A 14890-nucleotide genomic window follows, 5' to 3' on the forward strand; every position below is an offset into this window, starting at 1 on the left:
GTTTGCAATCCCACACCATTTTGGCAGCATCAAACAAATCTGCCAGTGCAAGGATTGCTGCGCAAAGCAACTTCTCTCCTCTTACTCGCTTCAAGGCACACCCCACAACCTCCCCAAATCTGCTCCAGAGGGTTGGGGAACCCCAGAAAAGAGTTAGGGGCCACACAGGGAGGAGGGAAGGAGAAAGTTCTGTTGCACAAGCAAAAATCCTGGCGCTGAAAGAACAAGGCTCTTAGCCCTACATTGGATGCAACCCAATACTTTTTTATTCTTCTGAAGAAGCAGTTGTTCATGCCTGCAAGGGTTACGTTTCTATCCTACCTTTCCTCCAAGAAGCCCAAGGTGTTCTCTCTCTGTCCTCAAAACAAATAGGAAGGTTAGACTGAGAGTGACTGGCTTACATTAATGGTCCAGAGGTGGTTGGAAAATGTGTGACAGGAGCAAGCCAGCAGTAAATCACACTGTGCAAGTTGTTCACTCTTTAGCAGCATAGGCATGTCAGGCCTAATGAGCAGAGCAACCCATTAAGCAGTTGCTGAGTCTTAAGCTCTTCACTTCCCCACAGCTGACTAAGTCCCCTCCTCTCCAGGATCCCCCCCCAAGCAATCAGAGATTGCGTCTACAAGTCACCAACCTCTCCTCCACCCTTTTCATCTCTCTTCTTGTTCTGTGAGTAAAGGGGGAGGGAGCTTGTTGTAGCGTAGCAGGAGGGGAAGACACCCATGACTCTTCACCAGCCAGACTCATCTCTGCCTCTTGGCCTCCCTCCTCTCCAGCTTCTGCCTCCGATTCTGAACTGCTCTCTGCCACAGACTCTCCCAGCTCACTAAACCCTGTTACCTCTTCAGCTTCCGACACCTCCTCCTCCCAGTCTGCTCCCTCTTCTCCCTCTGACCATTCATGGTCACCCCACCACCAATCCCCTGACTCTGAGCCTTCTTCGTTTGGTGGTTCCCCAGCTGGTTCCTTCCACCATTCCTCTGCATCCAACCAGTCCATGACATTGGATCTCTCCCTCAGTTCCAGTCGAATGGCTTTGCCCTTCCATATGAGTGTTAACAGGGGGTGGGTTCACATGTGCATGTTCCAGGTGCACATGTGAACTTCTTCAACCAATCAGATGGCAAGCGGATCTGCAGGTGGGCAGAGGCTAACTGAATTAATGAAAACTAGAACAGAAGTTTGATGCTGGTAACTTCCAGAAGTTGTGGCACCTTACAGATTTAAAAAAAATCATTATCACATAAGCATTGGTGCACTAGACTCTTATCCAGGCTTATGTAGAAGGGGGGAAATGTAAAGGGTTGGGTTGGCTGGCAATGAAATGCAAAATGAAGAGTCTATTACAATTCAATTAAAGCTGAATGGGACAGATCTGGACTTCGTATTTTTTTTAAATGGAGGCCAGCCATTGATTCCTTCTCTGTCCCAAATGCCAAGCTACAACCTGATAGTTGCAGCACCTAGCAGAGACTAATTCAGTCTGCAGTCTCCAACTTGGAGCTGTCTGAACTTCAGTTGGTCCAAAATGCTGCAGCCAGATTGCTGGCCAGAGTCCCATTTGGAACTCACGCAACCTGTTCTGAAGCAGCCAAACGGCTTGTCTGTTTGTATCGAGGCCTAAATTCAAGGTGCCCACATTTGTGTTTAAAGGTCTTTGGCACTTACAGTATTGTTTTGTGGGATCCACCTCTCTTGCTGAATTCTGCTGCATTTGGAACAGAACATTTTGGAAGCGTTTTATGTATTAAAAACACAAGAATTGAAAGCATAAAGAAAGTCTCACTGGTGCAGCCCAATGACTCTCCAAGTCCAGGATCTTATTCTCATTGTGGCCAACCAGATGCCTGGGCCATAATCCACCTGGGACCTTACGATGAAGGGTGAGTAAGGAATAATATAAAACAAAGGTATTAATGGCTTCAACATCTAGTCCCATTTCTGTAGTTCCCCCACCCCCACCATTTGTGCATCTTCTAGGCTGGTGAAGAGTTCTGCATAATTCCAGTATACCTGAAGGAGCGTCCCCATCGTTCAGTCCGAACACTGAGGTCCAGCTCCAAGGACCTTCTGGTGGTTCCCTCCCTGCGAGAAGTGAGGTTACAGGAAACCAGGCAGAGGGCCTTCTCAGTAGTGGTGCCTGCCCTGCGGAACACCTTCCCACCAGATGTCAAGGAAATAAAAAACTATCTGACTGTTAGAAGACATCTGAAGGCAGCCCTGTACAGGGAAGTTTTTAATGTTTTATTGTGTTTGTAATATTCTGTTGGGAGCCACCCAGAGTGGTTGGGGAAACCCAGCCAGTTGAGTGGAGTATAAATATATCATTATTATTATTCCTTCAGTAGCACCTTAAAGACCAACTAAGTTTTTATTATGGTATGAGCTTTCGTGTGCATACACACTTCTTCAGATACACTTATTATTATTATTAATTATTATTATTATTATTATTAGTGCTTTTTTTCTGGGGGGACGCGGAGGTTTACATACCCCTTAACCTTTTTTGAATCTGTTTGGCCTCATTGAGGGGCAGTATTTCAATATGAGTAGGAAAATGAGAGTACCCCTAAACATATATTTTTTAAAAGCACTATTGATGATTATTATTAATAAAGCTTGCCCATAGATTGTGGACCTTTCGGTTGTTCCTAATAGAGGCATTCATTGCTCAGCTGCAGATTTCGGTTGTGTGGGTTTGGTGTTTTTTTTTTACCCTTATTGCATCAAAACTCCTTCCATAATAAACGAACCGCCAGAGCCACCTTCCCCTTTTCTTTCCGCGTGTCCTTCGCATTCCTCTTCCTTCTTCACCCTCTTTTCCTTTCCGAAAGCGCCGCGTGTCCTTAACGAAGGAGTGGGCGTGGCCCCGTACCGCCCCGCCCCTTCGTGCGGGCGCGTCGGATAGGCTCAGAATGGCGAGGAGGAGCGGCTCGACCGCTCCTTAGCGAGCCTCCGCCGCGGAAGGTCGAGCGCGTGGCTCCGCCTCCCTCCATTCATGCCCAGCAGTGGGCGTGGCACCACCCAATTGGCCCTCCCCGAGGGGGCGTGGCCGACAGGAACCCCGGGTCCCCACTTCGAGTCGGAGCGGAGGCGACATGCGGAAAGGGCCGCGCCGGGGCCGCGCGGGGATGGGGGTCCCCCAGGGCGGCCTGGAGCCCGGCGGCTTCCCCGCAGCGCGGAAGCGGAGCCTGGCGGACAGCCGCCGCCTCTGGCTCGCCGTGCTGCTGGCCCTGGCCGCCGGCTCCCTGGTGGGGCTTTACCTGCTCTGGCAGGTGGGCGAGGACCCGGCCGTCGGGGGCATCCAGCCCCGGGAGGCAGCGCAGGAGGAGCTGATCCCGGGCGCCCAGGTACCTACAGGTAGGGGTGGTGGGGTGGTGGTGGTCTGGTGCACGCGCGTGGGTTACCGCGGTGGGCGGGTTGCTTCAAGATCGCCGCCCTTCTTGTTCGAGGCGCTGTGGAACTCCCTGCCTCTTTATGATGATGATGATGATGATGATGATGATGATGATGATGATGATGATAATAATAATAATATTTATTAATGGTACCCCGTCTATCTGGCTGGGTTTCCTTGAGGCTCAGCCACTCTGGGCGGCTTCCAACAGAAATTTAAAATACATTAAAATGTCACACATTAAAAACTTCCCTGACCAGGACTGCCTTCAGATGTCTTCTAAATGATGTGCGCATTCCCTGTTTCCAATGGATCCTGCCAGTTCTTGTTGAGGCAAAGTGTTTTAGAAAGCTTGCGAGTGTTGCGGTGTCAACTACCTGCACGTTTTCAATTATGGCTGCAAATTGGTTGTGCTGCTTTATCGTATTATTATTTTTTGCAAACCGCTCTGAGGTTCCCTTCCACCTTACAATCGAGCGATGCTGTATGTAAATTTTATGAAGTAAATGCATCCGTGCTACTTTGGAAGGGGGATCGGGAGAGGAGAGATTGCAGCTGGGGGGGGGGGTGTCGCCTTTTGGGGTTTTCAGGTTTGTGGTTTGTTGGAGGCAGGCCAGACTGGGCGCCCACCACGGGATTCTGCTGCAATGGCTTTGCAATGACAGACTTTTATTTTTATCTATTGAATTTATATACTGCCCTATTCCCCGGGGGTCTCAGGGAAGTTCACAGAATCTGCCTCAGAGCCTTATGACCGGCAGAATTAATAGGGGCACCTAGTCATTCCCCTTCAACACACAAAAATCCTCTCCTGGTTATCCAAAGCTGTCTTCCTTTCAGCCATATAATTTAGGCTGGAAATGATCAGGTGCTCCAACCAGTACAGCGTCCTGTTCTCACAGTGACGGACCATATGCAAGCATGACCTGAGCACAACTGTTCTGGCTGGGGCTGGTGGGAATTGTAGTCCAAAGCTGCTGGATATGTGGGGGAAATATTCACTGGCCTCAGCTTGGGGAATTTAGATTTTGTTGAGGGGGACAGAGCAGGAGAGATGGTCTGAGCTTGCCAGGATTTCTTTCAGTGAGGCTGGACTTGGATAATATGATGTCTAGAGTGAGGACAAAATCCCCCCCTCCCATAAATAATTCTTATTTTCACAATAATTAATTTTGGTACAGTTGTTTTTTTATGTATCTTCTCAGTAGGTACCCATATAAATGTTGTTGTTGTTGTTGTTACAGTGGTACCTCGGTTTACAAACACAGTTGGTTCCGGAAGTCCGTACTTAACCTGAAGCATACTTAACCTGAAGCGAACTTTCCCATTGAAAGTAATGGAAAGTAGATTAATCCGTTCCAGACGGCTCCGCGGAGTACTCAACCTGAAGCGTACTTAACCCGACGTATGAGTGTAATTGGTTCCGGAAGTCCGTACTTAACTTGAAGCGAACTTTCCCATTGAAAGTAATGGAAAGTGGATTAATTCGTTCCAGATGGTCTGTGGAGTACTTAAACTGAAAATACTTAAACCAAGGCATACTTACCGTATATTCCGGCGTATAAGACGACCCCCATTTTTCAGTTAAAATGTAGAGTTTGGGATATACTCACCGTATAAAAAATACGACCTGGCATATAAGACGACCCCCAACTTTTGAGAAGATTTTCCTGGGTTAAAAAGTAGTCTTATACGCAGGAATATACAGTAAATCGAGGTATGACTGTATTTTGCACCTCCTCGACTCTGCACCCGGGGAGGGCAACTGCCTGCACTGCCCTAAATCTGGTGCTGCTGAGAGTGTTTTCTGACGAGGCTTTTCTCTCTCCTCCGTGGCAGCTGAAGCACAAGCCCCAAAACCTGACTGGCGGGCAGCTGAAAGGCCTGGCCTCGCAGGTCCAACTGCAACGCCTTTGGCGTAGCTACCTGCAGCCCATCCTGATCGAGAGGTACTCTGGAAGCCCTGGCAACGAAAAAGTCCGGCAGGTGAGTCCAAGCTCTAAACTTGCAGCGGCCGACCGAACACGCCACGGCGAGCCCTAAACTTCAGCTCATCCTCCTCCTTTGTAGCTGCTGCATCATCTCGCCATTGGGGGGCATGGAATACTGTCGCTGCTGCAGTAGTCGCGCCAAAAAATAAATTCATTTGATATCCGTCCTGAGTCCTCCAGCGCTCATTCTCCTTGGAAGTCCTCGAGTTCCACGAGAGAGGGTGAAAAACTGAGGACTAGAACCTCGCGCGAGCGACTCAAGTCCTTTGCCCTCTCTCCTTCCTTCCTAGTTCATTGTGGAAAAGCTGAGGAAACTGGGCGCTTCCTGGCACATAGAGGTGGACGCCTTCAAAGACCAGGCACCGCATGGCGTCGTCAGCTTCGCCAATGTGGTGGCTACGTTGGACCCCGCAGCCACCTGGCGCCTGGTGTTTGCCTGCCACTACGACTCCAAGTACTTCTCCCGCGACAAGCGTGGCCGGGCCTTCCTGGGGGCGACGGACTCGGCTGTGCCCTGTGCCATCCTGATGGAGCTGGTGACGGCGCTGGACGAGGAGCTGAAGAAATCAAAGGAGAGGGTGAGCAGGTGGCCTTTCCTGGGCAGAAATGCCCAGGTTTCCTTTTGCACCTTTTGCAGAAAGGGGGAGTAAGGGCTAGTGATTAGAGCAGCCGGTGGGGAACTTTTAAATGTTTCATTTGTCTAAAAGTGTATGTGCATGTAAACCAGGACTTGCCAATCTGGTGCCTGCCAGGTGGTTTGGACTACAACTCCCATGAGCCCCTGACGCCTTTTGTTAAGATTTTTCGTTTAATTTTCTCTCTCTTATTGCTTCTCTTTTCTTCTTTTCTTTCTTCCCTCTTCAATCTTATTTTTTTTTAATTTTAAAAAGCTTTATTTCTTATTTTTTTTTTAAAAAGTTACATACATACAAACCATATAATCAACCAAATCAACGCAAAAAAGTAAACACAAATATAGCTGCAAATAATATATACTCCAAATTATACACCAAAACTCTGAAGAACAGAACCAAAACAAAAAAGAAGAGAAAAAGAAGAAGAAAAGAGAAGAAGAGGAAAGGAAGCAAGAAAGAAAGAAAAAGAAAAGAGGAAGATGGATATATGTATATATACATATAAGAATAAAAAGAAAAAAAAGAAAAAGAAAAAAAATTAAAAATTAAAAAAAACTTCCGATTGTTGATATACCGTTTCTCACCATTTTCAATTTTCCCTGTCTTCCTCTTCTTTATTTTCCCACCCTTTGTGGGTAACTATTCTCCCATTACTTCCCCTATTTTCTCTTTAAGCAATCCTTAAATTAAATTAGACAAACTACCAATTCACAATTCAAACCCTCTTTCTTTAGGTGATCTTCCACTGGTTTCCATTCCTTTTGTACTCTCTGCTTTGCTACATTCCTTACGGCCGCTGTCATTTTATCCAAATTCATGTATTCTATCACTTTAATTAACCAATCCTGAATTGAAGGTACCTCTTCCCCTTTCCATTTTTGTGCTATTGTTATCCTTGCTGCAGCTCCTGCATACAATATTACATTCCTCTTCTCTTTAGGGATGTTCTCTGGTAGCATGCTCAACAAAAATAGTTCCGGTTTCTTTTCAAATGTTATTTTTAAAATACTTTTTAATTTCTCATAGATCCCATTCCAAAATTCTTGAATTTTTTTGCAATGCCACCAGCAATGCATGAATGTACCTATCTTTTCTTGGCATTTCCAACATTTGTTGGATCCTGTCTTGTATATTTTATGTAGTTTTTCTGGGGTTAAATGCCATCTGTAAATCATTTTTAGCATATTTTCCTTTATTGCCGTACAGGCTGTAAATCTCATACTTTCATTCCAGAGTCTCTCCCATTGTGTACAATATATAGTTTTGCCAATGTCTTGCGCCCATTTCACCATTACGTTCTTAACTACCTCATCCTTTAGATTCCATTCTAACAAAAATTTGTATAATTTAGTAATTTGTTTATCCCCATTTTCAATCACTAATTCCTGTAGTTTTGATTTCCCCTCTTGGAATCCCACTTTCTTATGACATTGGAAGAGACTCTGGACCTGGTTGTAATGAAGCCAGCTTGTACATTCCTTTTTAATCTCTTCGTGTGATTTCAATACATAATTTCCCTCTTCTTTTCTAACTATCTCTTGATATGTTTCCCTCTTCAATCTTATTGTGTAGATTTTTTCTATTGCAACAGAACAATGTGTTTCATTAAGTGTAATTATTAATGTGTAAATAAATAAAGAAAGAAAAGAAATTCAACAGGAAGGGGGAGCCTGACTGAGCTCGACCAGGAGAGCGTTCTGTAAAACTGAGCCCACAGTGTTCAACGCAAAGTTCCTGGTGGTTGCGAACCACGGGGAACCGGCTAACAGTGACCTCAGTGATTCGGGCTGGGATATAAAGGATTAGATGATCCTTGGGAGATCCTGGACTCGTTAAGAGCCCTGCAAATTAATGAAAGAACCTGCATTGCAGGGGGTTGGGCTAGATGACCTTTGGGGTACCTTCCAGCTGCAATTCTAGGAACAGTGAACCTCACCTGATAGCATAGAGGCAGGCAATGCAGACTTTAGAGCACCAGAGGAGTCCGCTGCTGATGGTCTGTAGCCCTCCACAGTCTATTCACAACATTTTTTACCTGCTGGGGCCTCCAGACAAGGCTCAAGGGGATTCCCACCTTTTTTGGGGGGGGGTATTTTATTTCATTTTTTACTGTATATAAGACAGAGTGCTGTTACAGATGAAAGCTAAAAGATGGAAAACAAAAGTATAAAGCAGGCGTGTAGAATGTGCACAGCTGCACATGGGTTACAATAACTAAGTCCAAGTAAATAAAATTTGTTGTTGTTTAGTCGTTTAGTCGTGTCCGACTCTTCGTGACCCCATGGACCATAGCACGCCAGGCACTCCTGTCTTGCACTGCCTCCCGCAGTTTGGTCAAACTCATGTTCGTAGCTTCGAGAACACTGTCCAACCATCTTGTCCTCTGTCGTCCCCTTCTCCTAGTGCCCTCAATCCTTCCCAACATCAGGGTCTTTTCCAAGGATTCTTCTCTTCTCATGAGGTGGCCAAAGTATTGGAGCCTCAGCTTCACGATCTGTCCTTCCAGTGAGCACTCAGGGCTGATTTCCTTAAGAATGGATAGGTTTGATCTTCTTGCAGTCCATGGGACTCTCAAGAGTCTCCTCCAGCACCATAATTCAAAAGCATCAATTCTTCGGCGATCAGCCTTCTTTATGGTCCAGCTCTCACTTCCATACATCACTACTGGGAAAACCATAGCTTTAACTATACGGACCTTTGTCGGCAAGGTGATGTCTCTGCTTTTTAAGATGCTGTCTAGGTTTGTCATTGCTTTTCTCCCAAGAAGCAGGCGTCTTTTAATTTCGTGACTGCTGTCACCATCTGCAGTGATCAAGGAGCCCAAGAAAGTAAAATCTCTCACTGCCTCCATTTCTTCCCCTTCTATTTGCCAGGAGGTGATGGGACCAGTGGCCATGATCTTGGGTTTTTTGATGTTGAGCTTCAGACCATCTTTTGCGCTCTCCTCTTTCACCCTAATAAAATTAGCATTACCTGATTTTCAAGTTTGGTTTCAGATTTGCTAGTCGTGTGATGATGGTTTTTTAAAATGGTGGTTCGGCTGCATCTGACATGAATGCCAAATCCTGTAAAAAGTCTGGTCCTTTTTAAAATCTCAAATTATTCATCATTTCCCACTGAGTTGTTATTTATTTATTTGTTTGTTTGTTTGTTTGTTTATTGAATGTGTATACTTCCCTTCATCCATAGATCTCAGGCCAGTTCACAGCGTAAAAATGCAAGATAAAAACACAAAATACACAATGAAAACAAGAAGAGAACAAAACAATAACCCCCTCTCCCATCTACAAACACATTTAAAAGGATATAAAATTCCAAGTTATCCCAACCAATACCTCTCTGTATCGGTATCAAGTTTATTGCTTATAGCAAAAAGGCTGCTGCAATGTATACAATGTCATTCAGTAAAATATATACAAATTTGGTACAAAACTTAGAACATTGACATTATCAAAACATGATAAAACAAAAGCTATGGATAAAACAAAGCTATGGAAACACTTTAATATATCAGTTGAAACGTTAAAAAATAAAATTTATAAACTGAAATCATCACATGGCTACTGATGTATTAAAAGAAACATTAAACAATACAATTGATAATTGTGTACAACTTTGGTGAAAGAAATGCATCTCGGTATGGATGGGGTCAGATAAATTCATCTCCTTTGCAGTTACTAGCTACCTCAGCAATTTAAAAGGATATGGGATGTTAGCCAGCCAAAATCCTGGTGGCAGTTACTGTTTGAGCTGCCAAGATCATGCAGAAGACCAGTTCTTTTGACAATATACATCGCTATATTCCAAAAATAAATATTAATTTAGGACAAAGGGGCAACCGCCGATCAAGCGCATGGCGGTAATTGCCTTGAGGTTGTCAACGTGTAGCATGATCAACTTGTTGTATTCATTGCCCATTTCGGACACGAGGCAGCCGTAAGAATGCCATTGTCTTCTAATGCCTCAACAGCAACATTTGCAACCTGCTTTGAAGTTGAACAATCAAAGGAGGCCTAACAGCACGTCTCTGTGTTTTAGGGCTCCAAGGTGACGTTGCAGCTGCTGTTCTTTGACGGGGAGGAGGCCTTTCAGGAGTGGACGGACAAGGACTCCCTGTACGGCGCACGACATTTGGCTGATCGCATGGCGAAGGCGCCGCATCGCCCAGGCCTCAGCCAGCTCCAGGCTATCGTGAGTGCTTCTCTGAGCCAGCCGCCGAGAAACGGCTGGCTTTTCCTTGCAGAAAGGGAAGTGCAGGCCGTTGCCACATTGAAAGGGTGGGGGCTTCTTCTCTGATCTCTCCCTGTTCAGTTTGAAACCACATTAAGCACCATGGGAGCAGCCGGAGCTCAGTGGAAAAGCATGCTGCCTCGTGTGCAAGAATGTTCCTGGTTCAGTCTCCAGGTAGAATCTGGGAATGCCCTGGAGAGCGACTGCCAGCCAATGTCGTCGTCTTTGACGATCACTCGTAGCCGAGTAAGATTGTCTTCCATAAACACGGTTTTAACAATGAGTCCTTAAGTGACTGTGGAGGCCAATTCTGGATCCACAGTGGGGACATAGGTTTCCGGGCAGGAGTTGATCACAGTGTGGATTTGCCAAACTGTTCCTTCCTCTTAGCACGTTTCTCCCTTTCGTCCTGAGTCTTCAAAACCCACGACAGCTTTGGTAAAGGCTGTTCTCCAACTGGAGCGCTCGCAGGCCAGTGTTTCCCAGTTGTCGGTGTTGATACTACATTTTTTTAGATTTGCCTTGAGAGAGTCTTTAAACCTGCTTCGTTGACCTCCAGCATTACGCTTTCCATTTTTACGTTTGGAATATAGTTGCTTTGAAAGACTATAATCAGGCGTCCGAACAACATGACCAGTCCAATGAAGTTGATGTTGAAGAAGCATTGCTTCAGCGCTGGTGATGATATTCCAGTACACTGGCATTGGTTCGCCTGTCTTCCCAAGTGATGTGTAAAAATTTCCGGAGACACCATTGATGAAATCTTCCGAGGAGTTGCAGATGGCATTTATAAGTGGTCCATGTTTCACAAGCATGCAGTAGGGTTGCAAGTACAATAGCTTTGTAAACAAGCATTTTGGCTTCCCTGCGAATGTCCCAATCTTCTGCTTTTCAATCGAGAGAAAGCCGCACTCGCAGAGTTCAGGCGATGCTGGAATTCGGCATCAATGTCAGCCCTTGTGGAAAGATAACTGTCCAGGTAGGAGAAAGGATTGACATTTTCCAGTGTTACTGTAGACAGTACTGGGCCTAGATGGAACAATAATCTAAACTGGGAGAAGGCAGCTTTTGAAGTCCCTGTGAAACAGGGCACTCCTGAGACCACCTGAGCCTCAAAACGACAGCAGAGGACCCAGGAGCACCTGTGTTTTTGACTCTGCATTTTCCTGTTTCAGTCTCTCTTCGTTCTGCTGGACCTTTTGGGCGCCCGCCAGCCGACCATCCAGAACCATTTCCGCAACACAGCCCTCTGGTTCGAAAGGCTCGTTGGCCTCGGTGAGCTTCACTTTTTGTGACGGGGAGCCAATTGGGAAAGGAGGGGCGGGGCTCCAGGGTTGCATTGGCATTTCAGACCCCGCCTCCCAGGGATGAGCAGCCAACAGGGGTCTCGGGATGTAAAGTTCTGTCCGTTAGATCCGCCTTTGCCAACCCGGCGCCCTCCAAATGGACTGCAACTCTGCTGCCCGAATCCCTACAGAACGGCTGCCTCACAGTGTTGCCAATACTGAGGTGGGTGGACCCAGGATCTGACAGGTTTCTGGGTCCCTTTGAATTGAAGTCCATCAATTCTGGGGGGTCCGCAGGTGCCCCCTCCATCCCGGCTTTAGACCTTTCTTCTACGTGTGCCACAGATGTGGGGCTGGTGTTTTTCTCCAGTATTTTCTGGAAGTGCTTAGGGAGCCTGAAGATAATTCTCAGTTGGACCATACCTCCTACCTTGCACCTAATCCCACTCTTTCGTTCTCTAGAGAAGCGGCTGCACCATCTTGGCCTCCTGGAGTCTCACGCAAGGGAGCAGCTCTATTTCCAGCCACGTTCCTATTATGACCCCATCGAAGACGACCACGCTCCCTTCCTCCGGAGAGGTATTTTCCCACAGTTGCCCTGAGGTCTTTTTGTTGCTGGTCCGATCCAGCGTTTGCTGTTTGCAGTCTACTCTCTTAGCAAACGGGGGTTGGCCTAGATGACCCTTGGGACCCAGCTCTACAATTCTATAAAATGGTCCTCTCGAGGAATAAAGCAAGAGCTTTCAAAACGGCAGGGGAAAGCCTCGCAATGCAGTGTGCTGGAAGTTTGAGAGCAGAGACCGAAAGTTTGCAGAGTGAACCTGCAGGGGTCGAGCAGATATCTAAAGCAGCCGCAAGTTTAAAGGACCTGGGGAGAGAACAAAAGTTTTTGGCTGGTGCTGGAAAAGAGGAAAGCATCAGAACAACATCCTGTTCTCAAAAGTGGGCAGCCAGATGCCAACGACAGCCCTCTCTCCCCATCCGTGATTCTCGGCAGCTGGCATTCAGAGGATTATTATTATTATTATTATTATTATTATTATTATTATTATTATTATTTATTGCATTTATATGCCACCTTTTCTCCCAAGGAATTCAGGTTGGTACACATGGTTCTCCTCCCCAATTTACCCTCACAACAACCTCGTGAAGTAGGATAGGCTGAGAAGAGACTGTCGCCCAGTGAGCTCCCATGGTTGAGTGGGAATTCGAACCCGGGTCTCCTAGGTCATATTCCAGCACTCTTACCCATTATGCCACACTGGTGTACTGCGTCCCTGTCACAGGAGGGAGAACACAGCCATCTTGGCCAGTAGACATGGCCAGGCTTATCCCTCCAATAATTCGCTGTCTCCTCTTTCTACAGCCTTCCAAGCCGATGGCCATGATTCCTACCTCTTGTGGGAGATTCCAAAACAGGGGCGGGGAGGGGGGGGTTCCATCTGTCATAGGTGCTTTAGTTGAGATTCCTGCATTGCACATGAGCCCTTCTGACTCTAGGATTCTATCTCTCTTTGTTTTTTAAAGAAAGGGCGGGGGGGGGCACCTGTTTTTAGAAGACATCTGAAGGCAGCCCTGTTCAGGGAAGCTTTTAATGTTTAACAGACCATTGTATTTTAATGTTTTGTGGGAAGCTGCCCAGAGTGGCTGGGGAAACCCAGCCAGATGGGCGGGGTATAAGTTGTTGTTGTTGTTACTGTGTTTGAATGATGTGCTCAGTAGAAAATGTACAGTCATACCTCATGTTACGTCCACTAGGTTACGTCTTTTCAGGTTGCGTCCTGTGCCAAACCCGGAAGTCCCGGAACGGGTTACTTCCGGGTTCGGTGCGCATGTGCAGAAGAGCCGAATTGCGTCATGCGCAGATTCGGCCCTTCAGGATGCGGCCTTTTCATGTTGCGAACGGGCCTCCAGAACGGATCTCGTACTGCATCTCGTGGTTTTCACACAACGCTGGGCTCACAGCTTTTGATTCTTTCTCTCTCTTTTACTTTGCCAAAGGTGTCCCAGTCCTTCACCTCATCACCACACCTTTCCCCGCAGTCTGGCACACCTTCGAGGACACAGAGGAGAACCTCCACCCGCCCACTGTGCTCAACCTGTGCAAGATCTTGGCAGGTTTCCTGGCAGAATATCTGTGGCTTTAGGCGGAAGGGACTCCCCTCCTGACTCAGAGGCCTTTTGCGTTTGGTCAACCGAGATGTGGAACGGCTGAAGGATGCGCCTTGTTTAAGAACCAGCACGATCGCTTGCCAGGGCCCTTGCAGAAGCTTTGCTCGTGGTCCAAGGGGAAATGGGATGTGGGGAGAGGCAGGCTGGGAAACGGAAGGTTCTCAGACCTTGTGCCTTGGGGTATTAAGCCTTGAAGCCCCTCAGGGAAGGTGACAGGCCAGGCAAGAGGACACCAGTTTGGTCTCCCAAGATGGCACAGGTCAGGGAAACCGAATTGAAGTGGCAGTAGAGAGAATAAATAAAAACCTTTCTTCCCAGGGGATTTATTGTGGGGGGGGGGAACCCCCAACCTGTCCCTGATCAGCAACCCTACAATGTGCACTCTTGTTATTAATAATAGTCTTGAATCCAAGTTCTGCTCTTGAGCCATTTTGGAAACCAAGGCCTGGTTTTTCGAAGTGCCCAGGCTTCCTCCGTCTGTTGGTTCCACGGAATGTGGCTATTGACACGTGACAGAGACACGATTCAGGGAGAACCGTTTGCACTCTCATCCCAGGTACTTAAAATGAACTTTTCTTTTTCCCCAAGGCAGCTGTTTGGTCTGTGCTTGGGGGCGGGGTGGGGTTGCAGAACAATGTCCAAGATGCCCAGAGACGCCTACCTCTGTCCCCTGACCTATTCCGTCCTGTAACAAGCAAAAACGGGTTTTTACTCTGTTTTTAATTTAATATTTATTGTTGAGCCTTAAGGCCACTTCAGGTGTGGCAGCTCTGCTATGTGGAAAAAGCTTGGGTGGGAGGGATAAATTCTCATGTCGCATTCAAGCTAAATCTGGGTTACGCACCTTCCTTGCTCCAAAGTGACTCCGAGGCCTGGTTTAGACACAGGACAAAATCCTGAGTTAGGAGAGTGGGATGCCAATTCTGAATGCTTCCTCACCTTTTTAAAGCATACCTGCAAGTGAAAAGCTAGCAAATCAGTGAGAGAATCCAGTTCAGCCCTCTTCCTGGTGTTCTAGCTTTCTACTTGCAAGGACTTACTTTTTTAATTAAAAAAAAAAGTTGGAGAACAATCTGAAGTGTTACAATCCATTATTCCATCTCAGACTACGTCCCCTCCCTCAAATGGTTCATTAACAAGTATTACAATAAAAGTTTCTTGCAACTTTCTGCTCTTTCA

The 14890-nt window shown here is 46.6% G+C and overlaps 1 protein-coding gene across 1 annotated transcript; it reads left to right on the forward strand.

Moving 5' to 3' along the window:
- The first annotated feature begins 3050 nt into the window (after positions 1 to 3050).
- QPCTL (glutaminyl-peptide cyclotransferase like) lies at positions 3051 to 14890 on the forward strand. The gene is made up of 7 exons (XM_035117473.2): positions 3051 to 3350; positions 5237 to 5383; positions 5679 to 5966; positions 10062 to 10214; positions 11429 to 11528; positions 12002 to 12118; positions 13541 to 14890. The coding sequence occupies exons 1-7, from the start codon at positions 3099 to 3101 to the stop codon at positions 13684 to 13686; spliced, it is 1203 nt and encodes a 400-aa protein (XP_034973364.1). The 5' UTR covers positions 3051 to 3098; the 3' UTR covers positions 13687 to 14890.

Source organism: Zootoca vivipara, chromosome 6, assembly GCF_963506605.1.
Source record: "Zootoca vivipara chromosome 6, rZooViv1.1, whole genome shotgun sequence".
Lineage (NCBI taxonomy): Eukaryota > Metazoa > Chordata > Lepidosauria > Squamata > Lacertidae > Zootoca > Zootoca vivipara.